The sequence below is a fragment of the Caenorhabditis remanei genome, chromosome V, assembly GCF_010183535.1.
Source record: "Caenorhabditis remanei strain PX506 chromosome V, whole genome shotgun sequence".
NCBI lineage: Eukaryota > Metazoa > Nematoda > Chromadorea > Rhabditida > Rhabditidae > Caenorhabditis > Caenorhabditis remanei.
In genome coordinates this window covers 15,879,277-15,900,414 of record NC_071332.1, presented here as the reverse complement: position 1 = coordinate 15,900,414, position 21,138 = coordinate 15,879,277, and the positions used below count along the sequence as shown (strand labels likewise).

General features: G+C 38.1%; 13 protein-coding genes across 13 annotated transcripts; 10 read left to right on the top strand and 3 right to left on the bottom strand.

The window, feature by feature from the left end:
- Positions 1-296: 296 nt before the first annotated feature.
- GCK72_020437 (uncharacterized protein) lies at positions 297-1,851 on the top strand (the record flags this gene model as incomplete). Its single annotated transcript, XM_003116076.2, has 2 exons — positions 297-509; positions 1,570-1,851. 2 exons carry the CDS (start codon positions 297-299, stop codon positions 1,849-1,851), a joined length of 495 nt encoding a protein of 164 aa, XP_003116124.2.
- A 937-nt stretch (positions 1,852-2,788) lies between these two features.
- GCK72_020436 (uncharacterized protein) lies at positions 2,789-3,085 on the bottom strand (the record flags this gene model as incomplete). The annotated part of the gene is made up of 1 exon (XM_003115938.2): positions 2,789-3,085. One exon carries the CDS (start codon positions 3,083-3,085, stop codon positions 2,789-2,791), a length of 297 nt encoding a protein of 98 aa, XP_003115986.1.
- A 506-nt stretch (positions 3,086-3,591) lies between these two features.
- GCK72_020435 (uncharacterized protein) lies at positions 3,592-3,807 on the top strand (the record flags this gene model as incomplete). Its single annotated transcript, XM_003116154.2, has 1 exon — positions 3,592-3,807. The coding sequence occupies one exon, from the start codon at positions 3,592-3,594 to the stop codon at positions 3,805-3,807; it is 216 nt and encodes a 71-aa protein (XP_003116202.1).
- Positions 3,808-5,536: 1,729 nt separating this feature from the next.
- On the top strand, positions 5,537-5,818 carry GCK72_020434 (uncharacterized protein; the record flags this gene model as incomplete). Its single annotated transcript, XM_053733577.1, has 1 exon — positions 5,537-5,818. The coding sequence occupies one exon, from the start codon at positions 5,537-5,539 to the stop codon at positions 5,816-5,818; it is 282 nt and encodes a 93-aa protein (XP_053582490.1).
- Positions 5,819-6,468: 650 nt separating this feature from the next.
- GCK72_020433 (uncharacterized protein) lies at positions 6,469-7,866 on the top strand (the record flags this gene model as incomplete). Its single annotated transcript, XM_003116138.2, has 3 exons — positions 6,469-6,708; positions 6,759-7,029; positions 7,079-7,866. The coding sequence occupies 3 exons, from the start codon at positions 6,469-6,471 to the stop codon at positions 7,864-7,866; spliced, it is 1,299 nt and encodes a 432-aa protein (XP_003116186.2).
- Positions 7,867-8,636: 770 nt separating this feature from the next.
- GCK72_020432 (uncharacterized protein) lies at positions 8,637-8,852 on the bottom strand (the record flags this gene model as incomplete). Its single annotated transcript, XM_003116352.2, has 1 exon — positions 8,637-8,852. One exon carries the CDS (start codon positions 8,850-8,852, stop codon positions 8,637-8,639), a length of 216 nt encoding a protein of 71 aa, XP_003116400.2.
- Positions 8,853-9,188: 336 nt separating this feature from the next.
- GCK72_020431 (uncharacterized protein) lies at positions 9,189-9,742 on the top strand (the record flags this gene model as incomplete). The annotated part of the gene is made up of 2 exons (XM_053733576.1): positions 9,189-9,218; positions 9,494-9,742. The coding sequence occupies 2 exons, from the start codon at positions 9,189-9,191 to the stop codon at positions 9,740-9,742; spliced, it is 279 nt and encodes a 92-aa protein (XP_053582489.1).
- A 712-nt stretch (positions 9,743-10,454) lies between these two features.
- Positions 10,455-10,703, top strand: GCK72_020430 (uncharacterized protein; the record flags this gene model as incomplete). Its single annotated transcript, XM_003115902.2, has 1 exon — positions 10,455-10,703. One exon carries the CDS (start codon positions 10,455-10,457, stop codon positions 10,701-10,703), a length of 249 nt encoding a protein of 82 aa, XP_003115950.2.
- A 1,017-nt stretch (positions 10,704-11,720) lies between these two features.
- Positions 11,721-11,960, top strand: GCK72_020429 (uncharacterized protein; the record flags this gene model as incomplete). Its single annotated transcript, XM_003116009.2, has 1 exon — positions 11,721-11,960. One exon carries the CDS (start codon positions 11,721-11,723, stop codon positions 11,958-11,960), a length of 240 nt encoding a protein of 79 aa, XP_003116057.2.
- A 1,099-nt stretch (positions 11,961-13,059) lies between these two features.
- Positions 13,060-13,368, top strand: GCK72_020428 (uncharacterized protein; the record flags this gene model as incomplete). Its single annotated transcript, XM_003116516.2, has 1 exon — positions 13,060-13,368. One exon carries the CDS (start codon positions 13,060-13,062, stop codon positions 13,366-13,368), a length of 309 nt encoding a protein of 102 aa, XP_003116564.2.
- A 234-nt stretch (positions 13,369-13,602) lies between these two features.
- GCK72_020427 (uncharacterized protein) lies at positions 13,603-14,085 on the bottom strand (the record flags this gene model as incomplete). The annotated part of the gene is made up of 2 exons (XM_053733575.1): positions 13,603-13,755; positions 13,801-14,085. 2 exons carry the CDS (start codon positions 14,083-14,085, stop codon positions 13,603-13,605), a joined length of 438 nt encoding a protein of 145 aa, XP_053582488.1.
- A 1,482-nt stretch (positions 14,086-15,567) lies between these two features.
- On the top strand, positions 15,568-16,961 carry GCK72_020426 (uncharacterized protein; the record flags this gene model as incomplete). Its single annotated transcript, XM_003116453.2, has 2 exons — positions 15,568-15,769; positions 16,666-16,961. The coding sequence occupies 2 exons, from the start codon at positions 15,568-15,570 to the stop codon at positions 16,959-16,961; spliced, it is 498 nt and encodes a 165-aa protein (XP_003116501.2).
- A 1,417-nt stretch (positions 16,962-18,378) lies between these two features.
- Positions 18,379-20,586, top strand: GCK72_020425 (uncharacterized protein; the record flags this gene model as incomplete). Its single annotated transcript, XM_053733574.1, has 4 exons — positions 18,379-19,287; positions 19,370-19,720; positions 19,777-19,897; positions 19,949-20,586. 4 exons carry the CDS (start codon positions 18,379-18,381, stop codon positions 20,584-20,586), a joined length of 2,019 nt encoding a protein of 672 aa, XP_053582487.1.
- Positions 20,587-21,138: the final 552 nt, after the last annotated feature.

Below are 21,138 nucleotides of genomic sequence, written 5' to 3'. Positions count from 1 at the left end.
ACACACAGACAGACATCTGGACTCATGGAAACTTGGATAGCCTGATCTCTGGGTCTCTCTCCTCTCTTTTCTTGTTGACAATTCGAAAACCCAGAGAATTTTCTAGAGCTACAACTTGTTTATATTTTCTATTGGATCACAATGTGGGCTCTGGTCAAGCCTTACTTATAAAAGACCCAACAGAATTAGAACTTGCGTTTTATTTTTTCTCCGAGCTCCGCAGTAACTCCGCAGTAATTCTTTTTTGTTTTCAGAATTTTCAACTTTCAAAAAAAACTTTCAAAATGAACAGCAAAATGCAAGACAACCTTCTCAGCGATTCAACCAAGGACCCCCATCCACACCCATCTGGAGATTGTGATATTTCGGATAGCGCATGTTGTGACAGACGAGGAAATTGTGACGGAGGAAGACATACGTGTCCGGATGGATTTGGGAATGGTCCCAGAAAAGGAATGAGTTATAACTCCAGTGATGAGGAGGATTTGAACAAGAGAAGAGAGTCGGATGTGAGAAATAAGGAGATGTGAACGGAGCTCGTCGTTAATTGTCATTTGATTCCTCAGTTTTAATTGATCTTCAATCTTTAATTGATATTTCAGTATTTTATAAAAATAAACCATTGTAAGTATAAATATTTTAACTGAGCTGAGAATTCCCAATGGACATTTCAACGCCGTATGAGGAGAAATCTAGAATTGAAAAGTCTGGATTAAAATTTTTCCGTTTTCAGATCTGCGGATATCTAGACACAAAGACAGACAGGCAGATATTGTAAAGATGGAAATCTGGACGCACAGAGGTACAAGCATGACCATAGACTGACGGAAAAACATACACAAAGACAGATATTTGGTTCAAGAATATTTTAAATCAAATTTCAAGAAAAATAACTTTTTTGATAAACGAGCTTTGAAAACTACAATATTCTTATCCTTTTAAATAAAACTCTAATTCAAAAATTAATTTTTACTAATTGATTTTAAAACAGACTGAACTTGAATACACTGCCGAGTAGATGAAAGTTGAAGTTTTTAAGTTCTGATTAACCTCGGTTTTAATTCGTACCGGTTCTGAAAGAAGCTGTTGCAATTCGTCCCAGTTTTAAATTGTACATGACATTCCATTCGGCTTTTACAGAACTTGAAGCTTTTAATTATTCTTGCAACACCGTTTCTCATTTTTCAATTTCATCGAAGGGGAAACTTTCTAGAACTTCAATAACCAATCAATGGTGCTTAAGCCACTAATTTGGAACACCATCCCTTTGTCATTATATTTTGATAACCCCCCTCTCCTTGTTCTAATAATAAACACCACAATAATATGTTCTATGAACTACTCTCTGCGTCTCTCACTAGGGAATCCCTCTCTTGTTTTTTGTTGACACTTGAAGAAAATGGGAGAAAGTGGGACATGTGAAGATCTGGAGAATTCTTTTTTTTGTGGAATAATATTGTTGATCTTTTAGATTTTCAGACTACTGTGATGGTGTATAAAAGTGCATGATGATGAAAGAGAATTATTTCAATTTTGTCTTTTTTGGTATCTTTATTTATTTTATTTCAGATTCCAAACCTAACAATCATGAACCGAATGAACAATATGGAGGAAAACTTTAACGATTCCCACCATAAACCTCAAATGGACCCTCTTGAAGATGCAAATCATACCGAGAAGCTCGATAAGCAATCCGGTAAAATCGCTAATGCATTCAATGATATGAAAGACGATGTGGCTGGAGGAAAAGAGCCAAGTATTGAGGGAATGTGTGCCAGAAATGATAGAAATCCAGATAAGGAAGATGAGAAGAAGAGAAGAGAGTCGGATGTGAGGAATAAGGAGATATGAAAGATGAATGCGGTGGTTGGAGAACAGATTGCCGAGAGATTTCTTTTATTGTAATTAATTTTGTATGTATTTATTTAAAATGAATAAATGTTGTGTATTTAAATTGTAATAAAGCTCAATTTCGAAAATTAGAGTCTCAATTGGGAGATTTGAATCAATTTCGAGAAGTAACTCACGAAGGAATTTAATAAAATTTAGAACTATCTGAAAACGAATAAAACTAGGCATTAAATGTAATGCCTCAGTTTTGAAAAATGCCAAAACAGTACCATTAGAACGGGAAAAAAACGAAATCGCGGCCCGGCTCAAATTTTCGAAAAAACTTGCAAAAAAATGTTTCATATCGTCCCGGCATGTCGCAAGTTTGGAAAAATGGTTCCAAGTTTTGTAAATTCGCTTCTTTCAAAGTGTAGAGAGTCCAGCTTTTCAGTTTTAGACTTTCCCAAGACGGTTTTGTCCCTTATCAAAAAACTGGGCCCGAATCAAAACTATTACATATCCGATCCGTCAAATATAGGTCTAACAACATTAATATAACATTCAACTACTTTTCAGTCAGTTTTGATTCGTACCAGTTTTGTTATGGACTGTTCTGATAAGGAGGAGGATAGCAGAAATCATAGTAACTTTTCAATTTCAGATCTCTCCAAATTTTCTTTCGAAAAATCGTTGCTTGCACTGTAACACATAAAAAATAAATAGTTTTGTTTTGAAATTGGATCAATAACCTGGGAAGGCATTACTGAAGTCTGAGGTTTGAATTTTGTAATAAAAATTGACTGATTTGATTTAAAATTCCCATTATGACGGCACTCCAGCTTTTTAAAATCTTGTAATCTTCCAACACAGATTTATACAAAATGTTCATTTACAAAAAGCAAAATATACATTTTACATAAAAAGAATAAGAAAAATTGTTGGGTCATCGAGTCATCATTTACATTTCCTTGTTTCTGACATCCGACTCTCTTCTCTTCTCCATATCCTCCTTCTCCTCATGACATCCCATCTTCTTATCACATCCTCCCTTTCCACCACAGCTTTCCTTCTCACCGACGAACTCCTTCATAACCGGACACTTTTGCATCTGGTCACGGACCTTCTCCTTGTCGCACTTGCTCATATCACACTTTCCCTTGTCACAGTGCTTCTCGTCCTTGTGTGGGTTCATGTCAAAGTCCATGCGTGGAGCGTCGGTGATCTTTTCGTTCATCTTGTCGAAGTTATCAGACATTGTTGATTTTTTTCGATTGGGTTGTTTCTGAAAAAATACAAAGTTAAGAGTGCCTTTCTATTGAAGGTATCAAGATAATTAAGTTAATTAAGGAAAAATGAAATGACTTGTTGAAAACCCTCCGTCGCCCTCTCTTTTATATACACATATCTGTTTGCCCCTTGTCACCCTTATCACTTCCCGACCATAACTCAAAAACCAGAAAGTGATGCTCCAATTCAGGTCCTTAAGAAACAATCGTCATTATATTGTTGTTCCGCACTTGTTTTTTATTGACCCGAGATCTTTCTGGGTCTGAAAATTATGTTGTTGTTCTAGAGTATTATTTTGGCGTGTGGTCGGTTGAAGGGCAAGGGCAGAGAAGGAAATGATATAAAAGTGACTACTGTTTGGTTGTTTTCATACAACATTTTCTCATTTATTTTTTTAAAGATTCTGATTTATATTTCATTAGAAAAAAAGATAAAGTTTCAGATCACCGAAAAAAATCTACAACGCCACCAACCATGGACCATATTAACAAGAAAGACGACTGCCTCCGCAAGGAATGCGACGGAAAAGAGCAGAAGCTTCTCGGCAAGGATTGTACCGAGTTCGGGCATATCAAGAGAGACGAGAAGATGGAGTGCGGAAAAGGACAATGTGACATGAAGAACAAATGTTCTGATGAGGAGGATTTGAAGAAGAGAAGAGAGTCTGACATCAGAAACAAGGAGATGTGAACCAGCTCAATGAACGAAACTTTTATAATGGAATACTTTTTATTAAAAACAACTTGTGAATAAATATATACATAGCAATGCAATTGATTTGTTCAGACATTCAAAAAGGATAGTTCAGATTTTTTGTACGATAAAAGTACATATACAGTACCGCTCTAAAGTATATTATGTTGTGCCTTTTTCAGTTGAAAATGCCCAACTTTCAGAATGTGTCATAGTAAAACTAATTGTCTCACAAAAATTTTATTGGATCATACAGATCAAGGGTAGAACTTCATTTTGTAGTTGACCACTTTTTCGTACGGACACTCCCTAGCAAGTTACATATCGACAAAGTAATTTCTCCCTCAAATCGTACCATTTCAGTGCAAATTAGTGCGATTTTGAGCTGTCTCCTTAAAATTACCATAACTCTCTAGGGAGCATCCGTACAAAAAAGTTGTCAACTACAAAAATGGAGCTTTACGTTCAATCTATATTATTCATTAAAACTTTTTATGGTGTGACATTCATAATTACTATGGCCCACTTTCAAAGTTGGTCATTTTCCACTGAAAACAGCCAAAGTTGATACCTTTTTGTCCGGTACTGTATCATGTTCTCTTCAGGCAGCAAGCGCTTGTGCTAGAATCAAAGATGAACGTCTCCTGGACAAACATATGGATTCAAACAAAATATTTGTGACACACATTGAAAGTTCCGTGTCTGAAACTGCTACAAATTATTTCAAACTTTCATGCGACACAGAAGGATAGAACACGTCCGTGGCCACAGATGTGTATCTGGACAAAATTCTACAGCAAACATTTCTGTTTGAAAATTGAAGAGCCCTAACACCGAGCACTATATCTATATATTCAAATAGCTTTTTTCATTTAGCGGTTTTTGTGATTCCTTAATTGTCTTTCCTTCAATACATTACCGACTAAAATATCCATTCTTGTCAAGACCCGGTTTCAAAAAAAGAACAATTTTTTTGACATTTGTTTTCTTCTAATTCTGAATCATAGTCGAAAATTTGAGTTTTTTCCGAAAAAAATTCAAAAAGTTCGAACTATTTTTAAATTTTATGACTATACTCAGGTATTTTTAGCGCCGGAGGCGCGCCAGTGCAGATCTTTATGATAACAGATGGACTTCTGGACAACAATTTTCATATCCGAAATCACGATGAAAATCCATAGTTTTTCGAATGTATATGACTACTGTAAAGTACGCAGTTTAAAAATTCAAAACCGTCCGAGATGACATTTTCCTGATTACAGTATTACTACATCAAGGCAGTTATTGTTTTTTTCCTGAAAAAGTAGAATTCAAGCATCATATTTTTTTATTAGTGTTAAACATTTTCAAACTTTGAAACGCGCCAAAGATGCACCAGCCATAGTTATGGTATCAATTTCGGCTTACATCTCAAAAACCATTCATCACTGATGCTTTCGATTCCAGGCACCATATTTTTCTCCGTCTATTTTTTTCTCGGTGACCACAAAAAACAGACAAATTGTTGTCCTACCCTACGTTTCTCACATGGAGGAAACCCACTCTTTTGTTGACTGTTTTTGGAAGACATCACTATTTTGAGGTATGGTCGGGGAGCGATAAAAAATATTGAGTTGAGTATAAAAGATCAGGAGCATTCAATTTGGAAATCAAATTTAGTTTGGTTTTTTGTGTTTTTTTTTTGAATATTTGTTTAAGTTTCGTTTTCCAGAATCTACTGTCTACAATGGAGAAACTTTCAAAGTCCGACAACGAAATCACCGACACCCGTATGGAAGCCAACCTGGATCCTCTGAGAACTGCTAGCCTCGGAAAGTGTGATAAGAAGGAGATGTGTGATAAGGAATGTGGACAATTCAAGGATATCAAGGATACAGTAACCGGGGAGAGGGACGCGTGTCCAGATGGATTTGGTTCGTGTCCAAGAAAAGGGATGGCTTATAATGCTGGTGATGAGGAGGATTTGAAGAAGAGAAGAGAGTCGGATGTGAGAAGTAAGGAGATGTAAATTGATTATAATTGAATGGATTTGAAATATGATTATCTTTTTGTAATTCTATAAATGTTGTGCTTCACTCGATTTTTATTGAGGATTTTGCAAAAACAATTGAAAAATTATAATGGGGTTATTGTTCTACTGAAAAAGTTTCGTGCTAAAACGGATTCCAACCGGTATACATTCGAAACCAACAAAAAAACAATGGTTTGAATCAAAACCACGAGCAGCCGGTAAGTCGTACCAATTCTGATCCGAGCGGTTCTGTTCTTCTTCGGGCAGTCAGCACCGTCTTTTAGCTGAACTTTATTGAGAGAGATTTGAACGGAATTTTTCTCAAAAATCGATTGGAGGGAAGGATTGCCCAAAAAAGTTATAGAGGAGATCACAGATTTTTCACAATAAATAGGGTGCAAGCCGTGTTGAGCAAATACGGAGTCTAAGAACAATGTATGTCAACGCACCTACCAAACACAGTATAGAAATAATTTCGTAGCAAAGATCACTATCAAGCCCTAAACCCCTTAAAAACTGGAAATTGCTCTAAAACCAAAACCTAAAGAAGATTAATTCCTTGGGTGTGTCCTTTGATAACACCTAGACTTTCACTCAACCCCCACGCGTTTCAACTTCCCACTAATCTCTTCTCTTGTAGTATAAAAATGCACTCAGGAACTGAAAGCTATTATTTCTCTCATGAGTTACATATGAATCTGTACTCCTTGACTACTCTTTTCCTCTTACCGGCCTTTTTGTACGCCGGACCTTCCTGTCCAGCCGGATTCTCTATGCTCAACCAAAATAAATGTATAAAAGTGTACACATCCAGTGCAAAACGTTCGGATGCAACAACTCAATGCACTTCTCTAGGCGGGACACTGGTCACTATCAAGAATGCTATCGTGAGTTTATCCCAGTCTAGTTGTATACGAGTCTTCTGTTCTTATTCCAGGACAATCGTGCAATTTCCACAATAGCCGCCAGTGCAGGTCTTCAAAATATTTGGATCGGAATCTATTGTTATAACTTTCACAATGTCACATGCTACCACGATGATAGCACAGGAGTCATATCTTACAATAGTTTTCGTCCTGGTTACCCAAAAGAAGCTTATGATATTGGTCAAAGCGTATACATGCAAACGAATGGTGCGGAATGGCATACTGGTTACAGGGATCAGATGAGTCTCCCATTCCTGTGCGAACTTCCGACTACGGTTGCCGGTGAGCCTTCTACAGTATAATATCACAATATCTTAAAATTGGCATTCAGACCCCAACTGCACTCACAACTACAACGGTTACTGCTACCTACCATCCCATGAAATCCCTGGAATTGATTCCAGTACCACTTACTCAAAAGCGCAAGCCATTTGCAATGCAAACTCTGCCAATCTCGCTTCAATTCACTCCAAACAAGAAGTCGATTATATCAAAAGTATCTACACGAATCCAAATGAAATTTCCCAAATAACTCTGGGAGCTGAGGCTAGTCAATTGCATGTTTTCAACTGGGTGGATGGGTCGTATTTCGACTATAATTATTTCGATCCACTGGTGAATTCCACTGGAAACTGCTTGCAAATGGACTTATCCTATCGATATGACAGAGGTCTTTGGTCGGAGATCAGTTGTCAATCAGTCAATAACTTCTTGTGTAAGAGGAAAATTGGAGCCACGAAACAAATTAAGGAACTCTCACAACATACCAATCATTTTGACCTCTCGGACCCCTCTAACTGCAACACTACTCTTCTGATGGCTCCTGGAGTTTTCACTTCATTTGGATACGGTACTTCCCCACTACCTAACACCTACTGTTACTGGAGACTAGCCTCCGTTGGGGCCTATAAAGTTGGAATTTACTTCACAGACTTCTCGGTTTGGTTCAACATGAACATTGAGGACCAGTACGGAGAAACAATCGCTAGGTCCACTGGCAACCTCCAACCGTTTTCTGTATTAGCTTCGACTACTATTGCAACTGTGACGCATCTTCAAACTGATGATACACCGAGTTATAATCGACACGGATTCCGGGCTGTTGTTTTGCCGTATTGATGTGATTTAAATGCGTTTGATCTGAAGTTTTGGTTATTTTCTAAATAAATCATCGATTCAAGTGGTGTTGGAAAACAATACATTTTCAGGTCACGGTATTTGTTCTATAGTGCAAGTCAAGTTCTTAATTTTTATTTTATTGTAGAATGAATTTATAGAAATATATGACATTTGAAAGAAATTGACCCAGAAAGGTAGTATTTGAAAACAGTCATCTTTGAGGATTCGCCACGTAGCCAAAAATGATGATTTTGTTTGAATATTTATATTGTTGTATAGAATAAGTCAACATCTATCTTTTCGTAGTTAATGAATTACTTTTGGAATTCTTGACGAAGGAAATACGGTCTCTGGAAGCGCTCCGAGACAATTAGAAGAATCTGGTGGTTTCATATCTATTCGGGTTAGAGCCGAAAATAGAAACGGTATAATAATAAAATAGGGTCCTGGTTTGATCTACCGTAAAACCTGTAATAGAGGCGCACCCGCTAGCAAGAGTTTGGAGCATCCTATCTCGGCTGTCTTTAAAGATATGAAAATATTTTCAACTGAAGAAATATTCTATGAATATTAATCTATATTTTGTGAGTTAACAGCTTTTTGATATTTCCTTCGGGAACCGAGATATACCGCTGCGAATAGGTCGAATAGGCACCGCTAGGAAAAAAAAGTAGGTATAGCGTATTTACAATGTTTATTGTATACACATAATCATAAAGTATTTACATCAAAAACATCTGAGCAATCAGCTCCGGATCCATCGACTCCGTTCACATCTCCTTATTTCTCACATCCGACTCTCTTCTCTTATCCATCGGCTCATCTTCATGACACTCCATCTTCTTCTTATCACAACATCCCTTTTCCTTCTCCGCAATCTTTCTATCTTTCTCACTTGGCTTTCCGATCTTGAACACGTTTTCAGCAGAGTTGCGTTCCTTGCTCGAGTCGAAGATGTTCACTTCCATGTTGTCTTTGTAGTCCATAATAGGTTGTAGGGTTTTTTGTCTGAAAATAGGAAAACAATTCAAAAGGGAGACTCTAAAATTGAAGAAAATAAGAAAAGGTTTGATACACTAAGTTTTATTTCAGCGCCACTTTTATAGCCGTCTTATCAAATGACAGCTCGTAATAAAAGACCCCCCGTGCCCCACAAGAGAGGGGTTCCCCAATAAGAGACGCAGACAATTGTCTCCCGCTAAAAGTTCATAGATTGATCAACATGACAGTTCGAATAACAGTGTCTGGTGGTGATGTCACAAAGATGTGTGACATCACTTTAAAAGCATCCAGATTTAGCGGAGGACAATACCATGACACATATGAAAACTGTTGTTGTTGTCTTGCTTTTGGTTAGTGAGGTGTGGTGGTCAGATCGGGGTAAACAATATATACTTTTTTTTGATTTTCTATAAAAGGAGAGATCTGGATACTGTTTTCATATTCATCTGATCCATTTTCAGTACCGCCCATCTCCAGCTGCGGCGGGGAGGGGTGGTGTGTGCGCACATTTTGCCATTTTGTTGTTGACTGCCACTCGCTCGTTTATTCTTTTTTTTTTCATTTCTCTTGCGTAAGCATTGATTATACGTTTTTTCACAATTTTTACAATAATTTTTCGTTCCAGAACCCAACGCCCACTACCAAAATGAACCAAACCAACGAAACCAATTTCGACCAACTCCGTCACGCCCATGGAAAGTGTGATAAGGACGGAAAATGTGACAAGAAACTCGAAGAGCTCCACCATGGAATCGGAGAAGGAACTCACGGAGGCATAGACCATACCAACAAGGGAAACTGTGACGATCGTCTCGGATGTCATGAGGATATGGAGAAGAGAAGAGAGTCAGATGTGAGAAATAAGGAGATGTGAACGGAGTCGATGGATCCCGAGCTGATTGCTCAGATGTTTTTGTTCTAAGTTTCTTTTGATCTACCTCTTATAAACTTTTTGTAATTTTCAATGTAAATGTGAATGTCAACCAATAAAACATATAATCTATAAAAATTGTTTGAGTGTTGGAATTAAAAAGGTTCAGGTCTTCCTGATATTAATAACTGAAATTTAAAAACTGTATGTCCTACGTCTGAAACTTTCAGAAATTTTCAGAGTTAAATTTTTAAATTGTTTTAAATAGTTGGTACATGTAGTAAATTTTTACAAGAATTTTGAAATTCAGACAATAGTTTCCTAGTTGTCTCAAATCGTTCTAGCAGCATTCGAATGCTCCTAATTGATAAGAAACCTCTAATAAAAGAGCCCTTCTTATTTTTAAGGTCAAAATTATAACAACATCCCAGACACCCTCCTATCCTCCTTTGCGTACACACAAAAACTGGTCGATGACCTCTTCCCCCTCTGCGTCTCGCCCCTCTCTTCCCTATTTTTGGCGTCAACAGCAGCTTTTGAAGCCCCGTTTTCCATTCTCATATGTGGTATCACATGATATTATTTTTTGGTACATATATTTAGATTTGTTCTAGATTTCCCAGTTTTTTCTGGAATTTCCTTTTGACCTCTCCCTCATTTTCCTGCTTTTTCATTTTCCTTTCATTCCAGAATCTTCCAAATAAATCAACCAAAAATGGCAAAAATGCAAGAGAACTTTTGCGAATCGGACATGCACAACGACATGGATCCACTTGGAAACACGAATATGACGGAGCGTTTGGAGAAGCAGAGTCATGACGTCGCCAAGCAATTCAACGATCCGAAAAAGGATGAGATACCAAAGAATATGGATCAGTGTGATGCTGGGATGTGTTCGTTGAAGAATGGAAATGGGCTGATGGAGCAGAGAAGAGAGTCGGATGTCAGGAATAAAGAGATCTAATAAATCTCATTTCGAAAATAAATTTAATCGTGAACTCTAATTGAATTCTGTAAATAAATGTATATAAATGGAAAAAATGTGTTGAAATTTCAGGAAAACGGACGGGAAAAATTGATATTTTATTTGAAACTTGTGGAGAAGTGCTTAAAAAGATGATTTTGCTCAATCTGTGATAGTTAGTAATGTCTGGAGTACCTTTGCCCCGTTTTTTATTCAAAATTTGTCAAAACCATAGTTGTCAAGACCCGAAGCCCTGGTTTCAAAAAATGAAACTTTTTTTTTCAATTTTTCATAAAAAATGTGAACATTTTTGATGATTTTTCAAAATTTCTTTTAATTCTGAGTGATAGTCGGAAATGTGACTTTTTCGCGAAAAAAATTCAAAAAGTTCGAAAAAATTGAATTTTGGATTTTGGCGCCAATTACTGGGGCACTTTTGGCATGTCCTTTTCAAAGTTTAGGATAATTCGTGTAAAAACTTTTATAACAGATATCTGCAATTTCAGACAGTTTAAGATTCCAGTATAAATCTCTGGACTCATCATCCAACTGATGCCTTAACAACCTCCTCTATTCAGAACACCACATCCTTGTACCCCCTGAATACATAAATTTTCTGGTCGACGAACTTTCTGCGTCTTCTTGACAAGGGACCCCCCTCCTCTCTGTTTACCACAAAAAGCGAAAACATGAGGACGGCTTCTACGGAGAGAACATTCTAGAATCTCAGTTTTTGTTCTTGCTCTTTAGGCTATGGTCAACTGAGCAATTAGGGGGTACTGTAAGGGTATATAAGGCTGAATATTGGAGTTATCATATCCGACGAATCGGCTAGAATTCCCGTTTAAGAACTGTTACTGTTTAGAACCACCTCTTACATTTAGTTCTAGAATGAGACTATTCGAAAATAGTTTTTCGCTTGATCTTCCATTCTCATTTCCTTCCTAACCTCTTTTCTGAACCTTCTACATTTTTTCTCATTCCAGAATCCCCAACTCAAAACTCTATTTTGCCAAAATGATGATGATGATGAATAACCTGAACAAGACCAAGGAAACCATCACCCAACCGAACCTGCAATCCGACATCGACCCAATGGGAAATGCCAGTTCTAAGGGAAGATTGGATAAGCAGAGTGAGAAAATTGCAGTTGCATTCAATGAGATCGAGAAGAAAGATGGTGGAAAGGAGGAGTGTGATTGCAAACAAGGATTGTGTTGGCAGGCTGATTGTCCCAGTTGTGGCAACAAAAATTGATTGGATTTTATAAAATGGTTTTTTTTTGTTGAGACTTTATTACAACCTCTATTTATATAATAAAATTGTGTATATTGATAGATTCGCTTTCAAGTTCGATGGCTGGCGCGCCTTCGGCGATTTTTGCACAGAATCTTTCAGGGTTAACCAGCGCTTTCGGTAAGCAGGTCTCTAGATAAGCATACTCTAAATATGGTATGCGCCTCTGAAACCCTAAGCAGCGCCAAATCTTTTCAACTGGCGCATTTTTTTCCAGAACCTTTCGGATTGGCGTATGGTGAAGAAAACCAACATGAGAAACAACCCTAAAATATTAGGCAGCGCATCAACTTTATTAAGCAGACCCCTCGAGTAAGCATCTCCAGAAATCAGGGTTGGGGAATTCCGAGCCGGCCCCGACCTGAAATTTTTTGAAAAAAATTCATTTAAAATGCGCAATTTCTGTGAAGTTTTTACGAAAAAAATAGACTTTTTGACTATGTTTTTGATTATCGATAAAAACTAAAGCGTATGACAGAATTTTAACAATTTTTTATAAAAATCTCAAAAAATGTCGAAAAAGTTGTTAAAAAATTGTGCACATTGTTTGAATCCAGGCCGACCGGCGTTAAGCAGACCCCTGAATAAGCATACCCAATTTTCAAGTCATTTTGTTGATTTCTGATTTCCAGACAAGATAAGCTTTCGTTTCTGAGACTTTCAATAACTGGTGCATCAGTCATCTTCTATTTCTATTCGGAACACCCCAGACACATCTGCGAATACATATTTTGTTCTGGTCACTGGCCCCCATCTCTCTGCGTCTCCTAGGGGTCCTCTTTTTTCTTTTTTAATGTTTTTGTTGATGCACCAGCACGTGGAGACGGGCTTTTGGACACAGGGAGAGAGAACCTTCTGGAATTCTTGTTTTTTGTTGTTGTTTTAAGCTGTGGTCTCCAGGAAGAGAGTCGTTAAGTCTCTAATGTGATGCATATAAAAGGGGGATGGGGTTGGAAAGTTTATGGAAACTAGTTTTTGAATTTATTTTTACTTATTTTCTTTCAATATTTCGTACTTGCATTCTCTTACTTTTATTCTTTTCTAATTCCAGCATCTAACAATGATGATGATGAACAGTCTCAACAAAAAACGCCATATGGAATCCGAGATGGACCCCATGGAAAATGCAAATGTAACGGAACGCCTTGACAAGCAATCTGGAAAACTCTCCAATGCATTTGATGGTATGAAGACGCAAATTTCTGGAGAAGGAGAGTGTAAACGGAAGAATGGAATGTGCTGCAAGAATGATTGTCCGTGTGGAGACAAGAATCAGTGTGAGGAAGGATTCTGTTGCAGTCAGAACAATGAAGAGGATGAGGATTTGAAGAAGAGAAGAGAGTCGGATGTGAGAAGCAAGGAGATTTAAATGAATGTTTTTCATTCTTCTTCAGTATTTCGGAAAAACGATACTCATATAACTTCTTGATGCAAATAAAAGTTCAGTTCAGAGTTTTTTTCCAAATTTCAGATCTAACAATATTACAGACAGATGAGGTGTTCAGATTAAAGCCATTCGTCACATTTCGAAAATTCTGGAAAAGATATAATAAGAAAGTTAATAACTTAAAAATAAATTTATTCCTTAAATCAAAAATCCAAATTAATTTTCAAAATGATCGTGCCGACCTTGAACCGCTCGATTTTCAATTTTCACTTCTGTTGAATGGGGAGCGCGGATCAGGAGTTGGCCCGTCGCAGGGAAACGGTGGTCGGTGAAGGTGGTATTTAAGCCGTTCACAAATAGCGAGAAGTGCTGAAATGTTGAATGATTTGAACGTTTAGAAGGTCTCAAACTTACATTCACGGTGCTGGATACCACTGTTGCATCGCCTAATTCCACAATGTAGATTTTATTCGGAATGTGACGTTGACTAACCGGACACATTCGGTAGGATGGGAATCCACAGTTTCCTTTTGCCATTCGACACCCAAAGTTCATTCCGAATGGCTCGCAGTAGGTTGCCAAAATCGGACCTTTGGATGTATAAATCATATACTTCGGCAGATCAAATAATGAACCACCATGAATGAAGTTGCCTACGGGAGCAACCAGTAATGATTGAATTTCTATATGCTTCTTCATTTAAAAAATATTTCGTTCACTTCTCTAAAACTTCTGGTCGGGTTTTCTGTTCCGCAATTCTGTAGTTGAAATTCTTGGGGGTTTTTGCCACAGATAAACGTGTGACTCAGTTTGTGCGCAGCCTTGAGTCCTACCGTTTCATCGAACCCCATGTTCCTGCCGATTTCCTAAAAACTTTTTTCGGAATTCCCCAAAAAATATTTGTAACTGACCTTTAAGTTGATTTTGAAAAATGCGGCAACTCTTTGGATATCTCCTGTAGCTAAAAATAAGCTTTTGTTCAAATGTGACCGTCTGTCTGTTTGCAAAGTGACCACTTTGCGGTGACTCAACCTTCTCTCCTCTAAAGTGTAACAAAAAGGAGATATAGATATAGTTTTGTTCTATTTGCGTCTATCTGTAAAATTCTTTATGTTTTTTTTGGCTGACGCTGAAAGTTCTTTTGAAATCGAATTTCTTGAAAATTTGTGATTTGCTAAAGTGAAATTTTAACACCAAATTTTTCGAAAAAAAAAACTGAAAAACTAATTGGGCACATTGCTTCAACAGCTCTGCATATTGAGATCCATTATTTGGATATCCGGATAATCAGACACTCGGACAGACTTCTCCCTGTTCATAAATCCCTCGTTATATCTCAAAAACCAACACTTTGAACGCAAAGAAAACACAATAGAAGTCTGCGTCTCTCACTCGGGGAACCCCCCTCTTGTTGACAATGTGAAATCATGTGAATTTCTTCTGACTGAATGAGAATTCTCTGGAACATGGCCACCAAACTGTTTACTATTTTCTATTTTTGAGACAAGTCTTGTGAGCTGTGGTCGGGATCGTTAGGCTAACTTGATGGTGTATAAAAGATCGGTGGGAAGGGGATGGGAAGGAGAGAGAAAGGGCTCGCGGAGTCTTCCTGCTTTAAAACCTTTTCTCATAAAATTATTTAATTTTCCTAACATTGTTTTTTGGCTAGTCAACATTTTATCTCTTGTGTGTATGAAACTCTTACAATAAATTACCGTAAAACCAATAAGCATCGAGAGGTGTCCTTATTTCCGAGCGGTATACCTCAATTCTAAAAAGAGATATCGAAAAATTTTCAAGTGACAAAATATTATTCGAGATTAAATTCATATTTCTTTAGTTGAAAACATTTTCATAGCTTTGGAGCCAGTCGAGTTATAAAGCTCCCAATTTTTCATGCGTCTTGAGGGTACTGACCTGTCAAAACTCGGACCTTGTTTTTCTCGAATACCAGGCCACGAGGGCGAAAACTGAATATATATTTAGAATCTGCGCTTTCCAATGATATAGGTCACGTCCCATATCCCCACACTGGCCCTATGACCTTCCCTAGTTAGTGGGTACGTCTTCATCACTCCTCTAACGCGACTTTGATTTTCGTCTCATTTCTTTCATCTTGAAAGCCGAAGATTTCAAAATAATGCAACTTTCTTTCAGAATCCAAAAAAAAATCAATTCAAAATGAATATGCTCGACAAAATCGAAAGCAACATCAGCGACAACGTCGTTGACAAAAAACTCGACCCCCTCGACGACATCGACCCAAACAAGAAGTTGGACCGTGAGACCGGACACCGTGTGGCCAACGCTCTGAATGCCATGAAGGAGTCACTGTCCATGGATAGTTCCCATAAGACTGGAAGTGCATTGAATTCCAGTGAAAGTGAGGAGGAGGAGCCGATGGACAAGAGAAGAGAGTCGGATGTGAATAATAAGGAGATGTGAAAAGTTAACATGTGGAACATTATCCCCCAGCTTTTTCTCTTCTAGTTCTGTATATATGATTCTGTAAATAAACAATAATGCTTACTGTAACACTGATTTCAAGAATTTAGAGGTACCTATGTCCAGGCTCGGGTACTTGGCGCTTTTTTGAGTTTTTTCGCACCTTAAAAAATGTTTCAAGGCGCGGCCCGGACTCGACGGCCCTGAAAGTCGCGGTTTTTACTGTTATAATCTTACTGCTCTGTTGGTTTCAAGGATTTCCAGGTACCCATGGTTGTCAAAAAGGCTGTGGAGCAGTTTCATATTGGATTTCCCAGCTATGGAAAATGGTCGCTTCTTCATTTAGTCAATGTGCGAAAAATTCAGCTCATTTAGTTAATCTGTGGGCTCGGCGGCCGGCCGACAGTCTTGCAGGTACCCATAATCCCCACATAAAATACCAAAACACACGTTCTCCTTTTCTTTTCTATAAATAACATTGCGCCTCGTCTCGTCTCAAAAAGAGGGCATAGAATCTGCTGGAAGCCAGAGTTGTTGACAGGGGGTTCTGCAAAAAAGTCATAAGACAGTGCTGTGTTCGAAGAGTGATAGTGCAGACTTTTGGTATAAAAACACTGCAAGATGTGTTATCTGGGGTAGTTTTTTGGAGAATTTGAAGATTTTTTGTTTGGTTTAAGAATATGATGCCCCCCAGACAAAGCGTCCTTTGCTGTGTCTGTTTGTCCTACAGTATATTTCTGAAACACTCTCTTAAAGACTGATAATGAGTTTTTAAGCGCTGATTTGTTCTATTTTCGATTCTTGTTTTCTAGAAACCAATTTCTACTTTTTCAGCAAACACCCAACAAAACCGCGAAATGAGTTTCATGGACCGTATCGAGGATAAAATGAGCAACGCCTACGTCGACGCGAAACTCGACCCTACTGACAAACCCCAAGCCCCGGAACACCATGCAGAGGAACACGCATCTGGAGAACATTACCATGGAGGAAGCCGACTCTCCGATGCATTCATCTCTCTGAGCAATGCGATTCATGGTGACACCCATCATAAGACTGGAGAAGCGTTCAATGAGGATGACGATGATGATAAGATGAGAAAAATGTCGTCGGATGGAAAGGAATGGTGACTCTCTTATTGTATTTGGCAGATGCTTCAAGATAACCCTTTTATTGTAAATAATGCGTGAAGAATGTACGAATGAATCTGAAATTCTGAATAAAGTTGGTTTTTTTCTAAAATTTTGAAAGTTACGCTGGCGAAGGGAATGAATCACCTTCCTCTAACAGCTGCCCCCTTTTTCTCTCCCTCCTTGGCACAGTGCCAAGCGAGGCCACCGGCCGGCTGTTGCGAACAGCTGACCATTTCATTGTGTTTTCTCTTTTTTGTTTTAAGAGATCAGAGATTGAAATTTTCGTTGAGGAAGGTTCCCGAAAACGAATTCGAGTAGGGTTTTCTGAGGATTTTCACTTTTAATAGACAAGAAAGATCGTGAAGACATTTACTGAGTTATAACTAAACAGTGGGACGTTTTGAAATTTTTTTTGAACTTTTTGAACTTTTTCGCGAAAAAGTCCAATTTTCGACATGATTCAGAAATAGAAGAAATTCTGAAAAATCATCAAAAATATTTACATTTTCGATGCAAAATTGAAAAATTACAAAAAATTTGAAAAAAAAAACTGGTTCATTTTTTGAAACCGGGCCTTCAAAAATTTTCCACATTCCGACCTGTCCTTCGGGCCTTTGTAGAATTTTCAAAATCTGTTGTTAAAATCTATCCCAAAATTTTCCAAAAAACTTCATCAATTTCAAAAAAAGTTTTGCGTTTTGCATATTTTGGTCGATGACTCTAGTTTAAGAGCCTGCCAAGGAATCTCTAATTCTGCAATAATTACAAAATTCCCGTTTGTAGAACTTCGTTCCTTCTAATCCTTCTACCTCACCAAGGAGTGCTCTCACAAAGAAGTTGTTAACTGCAAAAATGAAAACCGTGGCTTAATTTCTATAACTAACTATGAATTTCAAAGTTTTCGCAATTTTTGAAATTAGGAAAGCATCTCAAACTCGGCCGATCCCCTCAAATCAGTTTTTGACTAACCCCCATCTTTTGATTTCTATTTACTACTACGTTCAACTTTTCAGAATAACCGCAGACAAGCTCTCAAAGACGACAGACCACGCATCATCGACCATGTTTTTGTTTATTTCCTCTCTCGATCTGCGTCTCTCATCGGTCACATGGGAACGACCCCTCCCTCTCTTGTATTCTATTTGTTTCTAGACATGTGAACGTTTTTCTTTAAATTCTTTCAGTAACCCTCTTTTTAGACACAAAACATTTATCACATCATATGTTCAGGAGGTCATCAGACAGTCTTATATAAAGACATGTCATCTTATTTACCTTTTTTCTTTTCCTTCTATTTAATAATAGTTAGTTAGCACTTTTCTATTCACAAATTCTCAACTTTTAATTAAATTTATCCTCTCCTCTCCCACGAATGAGATATCGATTTTTTCTTTTTTCCAGAAATCAATTCAAAATGAACATTCTTGACAAAATCGAGGACAACATCAGTGCGAATGTCATTGACGCGAAGCTCGACCCACTCGATGATTCAGGAAAAGAGAATGAGTCACGTGGTCTGATATCAAGTGCATTCACTTCTCTCAAGGAAACAGTTTTTGGGGATTCCAAAGAATCTGAAGAGAGAAAAGAAGAGACACCAGTTGAAGACGTGGCTCCAGAAGCCTCTCAAGAGGTGGATGAAGGAGAAAGACGGTCGTTTGGAGAAATGAAAGACGATTCTAGAGGTATATTTTCATCAATTAAGGAATCTGTCTTTGGAAGCGCGGACGACAAAAATGACCAATCAGTGGAGTCGAAAGCTCCGGAGCCATCAGAAGATCAAGCCCCAGAAGCATTTCAATCAGAAGAAGGCCAAAAACGACGATCCTTCGGAGAAATGAAAGACGATTCTAGAGGTATACTCAAAGATCTCAAAGAATCGGTCTTCGGGAGCCAAGACGACAAAAATGAGGAGTCAAAAAACCATGAGAAGGAAGAAGAAATGCCGACAGTGACAATGGTTCCTGATCGTTCTGGAGACAAGACTCCAGAATCAGAATCTTTGGACACCCCCTCAGAGTCACCACAAAAATCTGGAGGCATACTATCCAACGCGTTCTCCTCTATCAGAGAATCCATGATGGGTGCGTCATCCCACAAGACTGGGCAAGCTCTGTTGAATCAAGACGAGGAAATTCCAAATGAGGATGACCCTGATGATGCTGCAGAGGATTTGGCTCCAGAAGTTCCCAAAGCAGGGCAGATGCCATTCGAGAGACCTGGAGCGGAGGAAAGTTTGGCGTATGATGAGGATGCAAGGGATAAGGCTCACTCGGAAGCAGCGGAGAAGGAGATGGAGCAAGGTTCGGAGGATAAGGAGGAGGTGAGATTTTGTCAAGTTAGTTGTAGCCTAGGTTACTTCAATTAGGTGTCCGTTTCATATCAAAATTTGTGAGTTTTTCCAGAAAAACCCTCCAGACAATACTAAAGAACATGCAGAAATATCAGCTGAGAATTCGGAAAAAGAAGAAGGTGATAAGACTACAGATGATGATGATAAGAAGAGAGCACCGCAGAGTGATAAGCGAGTTAAGGACACCGGAGAGAACGATGACAAGGAAGATTCAGAAGGCAAGAAGAACGAAAAATCAGAATCTGAGGACTCGAAAGACGACAACTCTGAAAGTGAGGAGTCTGCGAAGAAAAAGGAGTCAGAAGACAAGAAAGATGATGCTTCCAAAGATGAAAAATCTGGAGAACCTGATTCCAAGAAAGAAGGAGGAACAGAAGTGAAGAACAAGAGTTCGGATGAGAAAGTAAGATTTATTTTGCATTCATTTTTTCAAAAGTTACTCTAACTTATTACTTTCAGAAGGAGTCATCTGAATCTTCAGACGCCGCCAAGGACCAAGCCGCAAAAGATGCCAACGACGCGAAGGATACCGCAAAGAATCAATTTGAAAGTGTGAAAAAAGAGGATTCTGAGAAGAAAAGTAACCCCAGAACGGGCAAAAAATCAGTTTTCAAAAATTTTGATGTTTCAGATAACGCTGATAAGGACAAGAAAGATGATAAGAAGGGAGGTGATAAGGATGAGAAGACTGGTTCAGATTCCAAGGGAGAAAAGGATTCTGGAAAGTCGGACGACTCGGAATCTGGAGAGAAAAAGCCGAGTAGCCAAGCCCAAGAAATAGGAGATCACTCGAAGGACCCGAATTCTGAAGCAGAGAAGTCTAAGGCCGAAGACAAGAAGGAGGATTCGAAGGACTCTGATGACACCAAGAAAAATGATAATGAAAAGGCTGAAGAACCCAAAAAAGATGATAAAGATTCTGGAGTGAAGCTTGCAAGTGAAGCCCAAGAAGTTGGTGACCACTCGAAAGATCCAAATTCTGAAGACAAAAAAACTGAAGAGCCAAAGAAGGAAGATAAGAAGGAGGATTCTGAAGCAAAGAAGTCAGAGGAGTCTAAGGAAGAAAAGAAGAAGGATGACTCTGATGACACCAAGAAAAATGATGATCAAGGTTCAAAAGATGAGAAATCAGAAGATGGAGAAGGCAAGAATTCAGATTCTGGTGATGGTGACGGAGAATCCGGTGACCCTCCACAAAATACTGCAGACGAAGTTAGTTACGTGTCATCAATTCATAAAGAAGATGCTCTTGATTCGAAGCCATTATAGAAATTGTTTTATGGGTAGTTTTTTCATCGTTTTGTAAATAAGTATTGTAAATAAAAATATTTCATATATTTTTAATTTTTCTAGTTTGAATCAATTCTATGATACTGAGTTTTTGATAACTCTGAAATACCTGAATTTTTTGTCCTTTCATTTTATTCAAACTTGTCAAATCCGTCAGCCCGACTTCAAGAAAATTGAATTTAAAAAAGTTTTTCATTTAAAAAATCCAATTTCTACAGTCGAAATTCGACATTTTCGGAAAAAATTCAAAAAATTTCCCTTTATAATATTTCAGCCCGGCCCGACCCGTAACAAGTTTGATTTTATTTTCCAGTTTGATTTCCTTCCCGCTTCCTGTTCGAAAGTCTGAACTTGCATCATTTTATTTTATTGTTTTTTAAGTTTTTCCCTCCTGATTCCAATCTTTTCCTCCCCTCTCCTCAATACCTCTCTGCACTATTTCCGATCAAATGAGTTTTGTCACAAGGCGAGCCGAAGGGGACACCCCATTTGTTGACAGTGTGCCGCCAAGTGGACGACTATCATCACGCA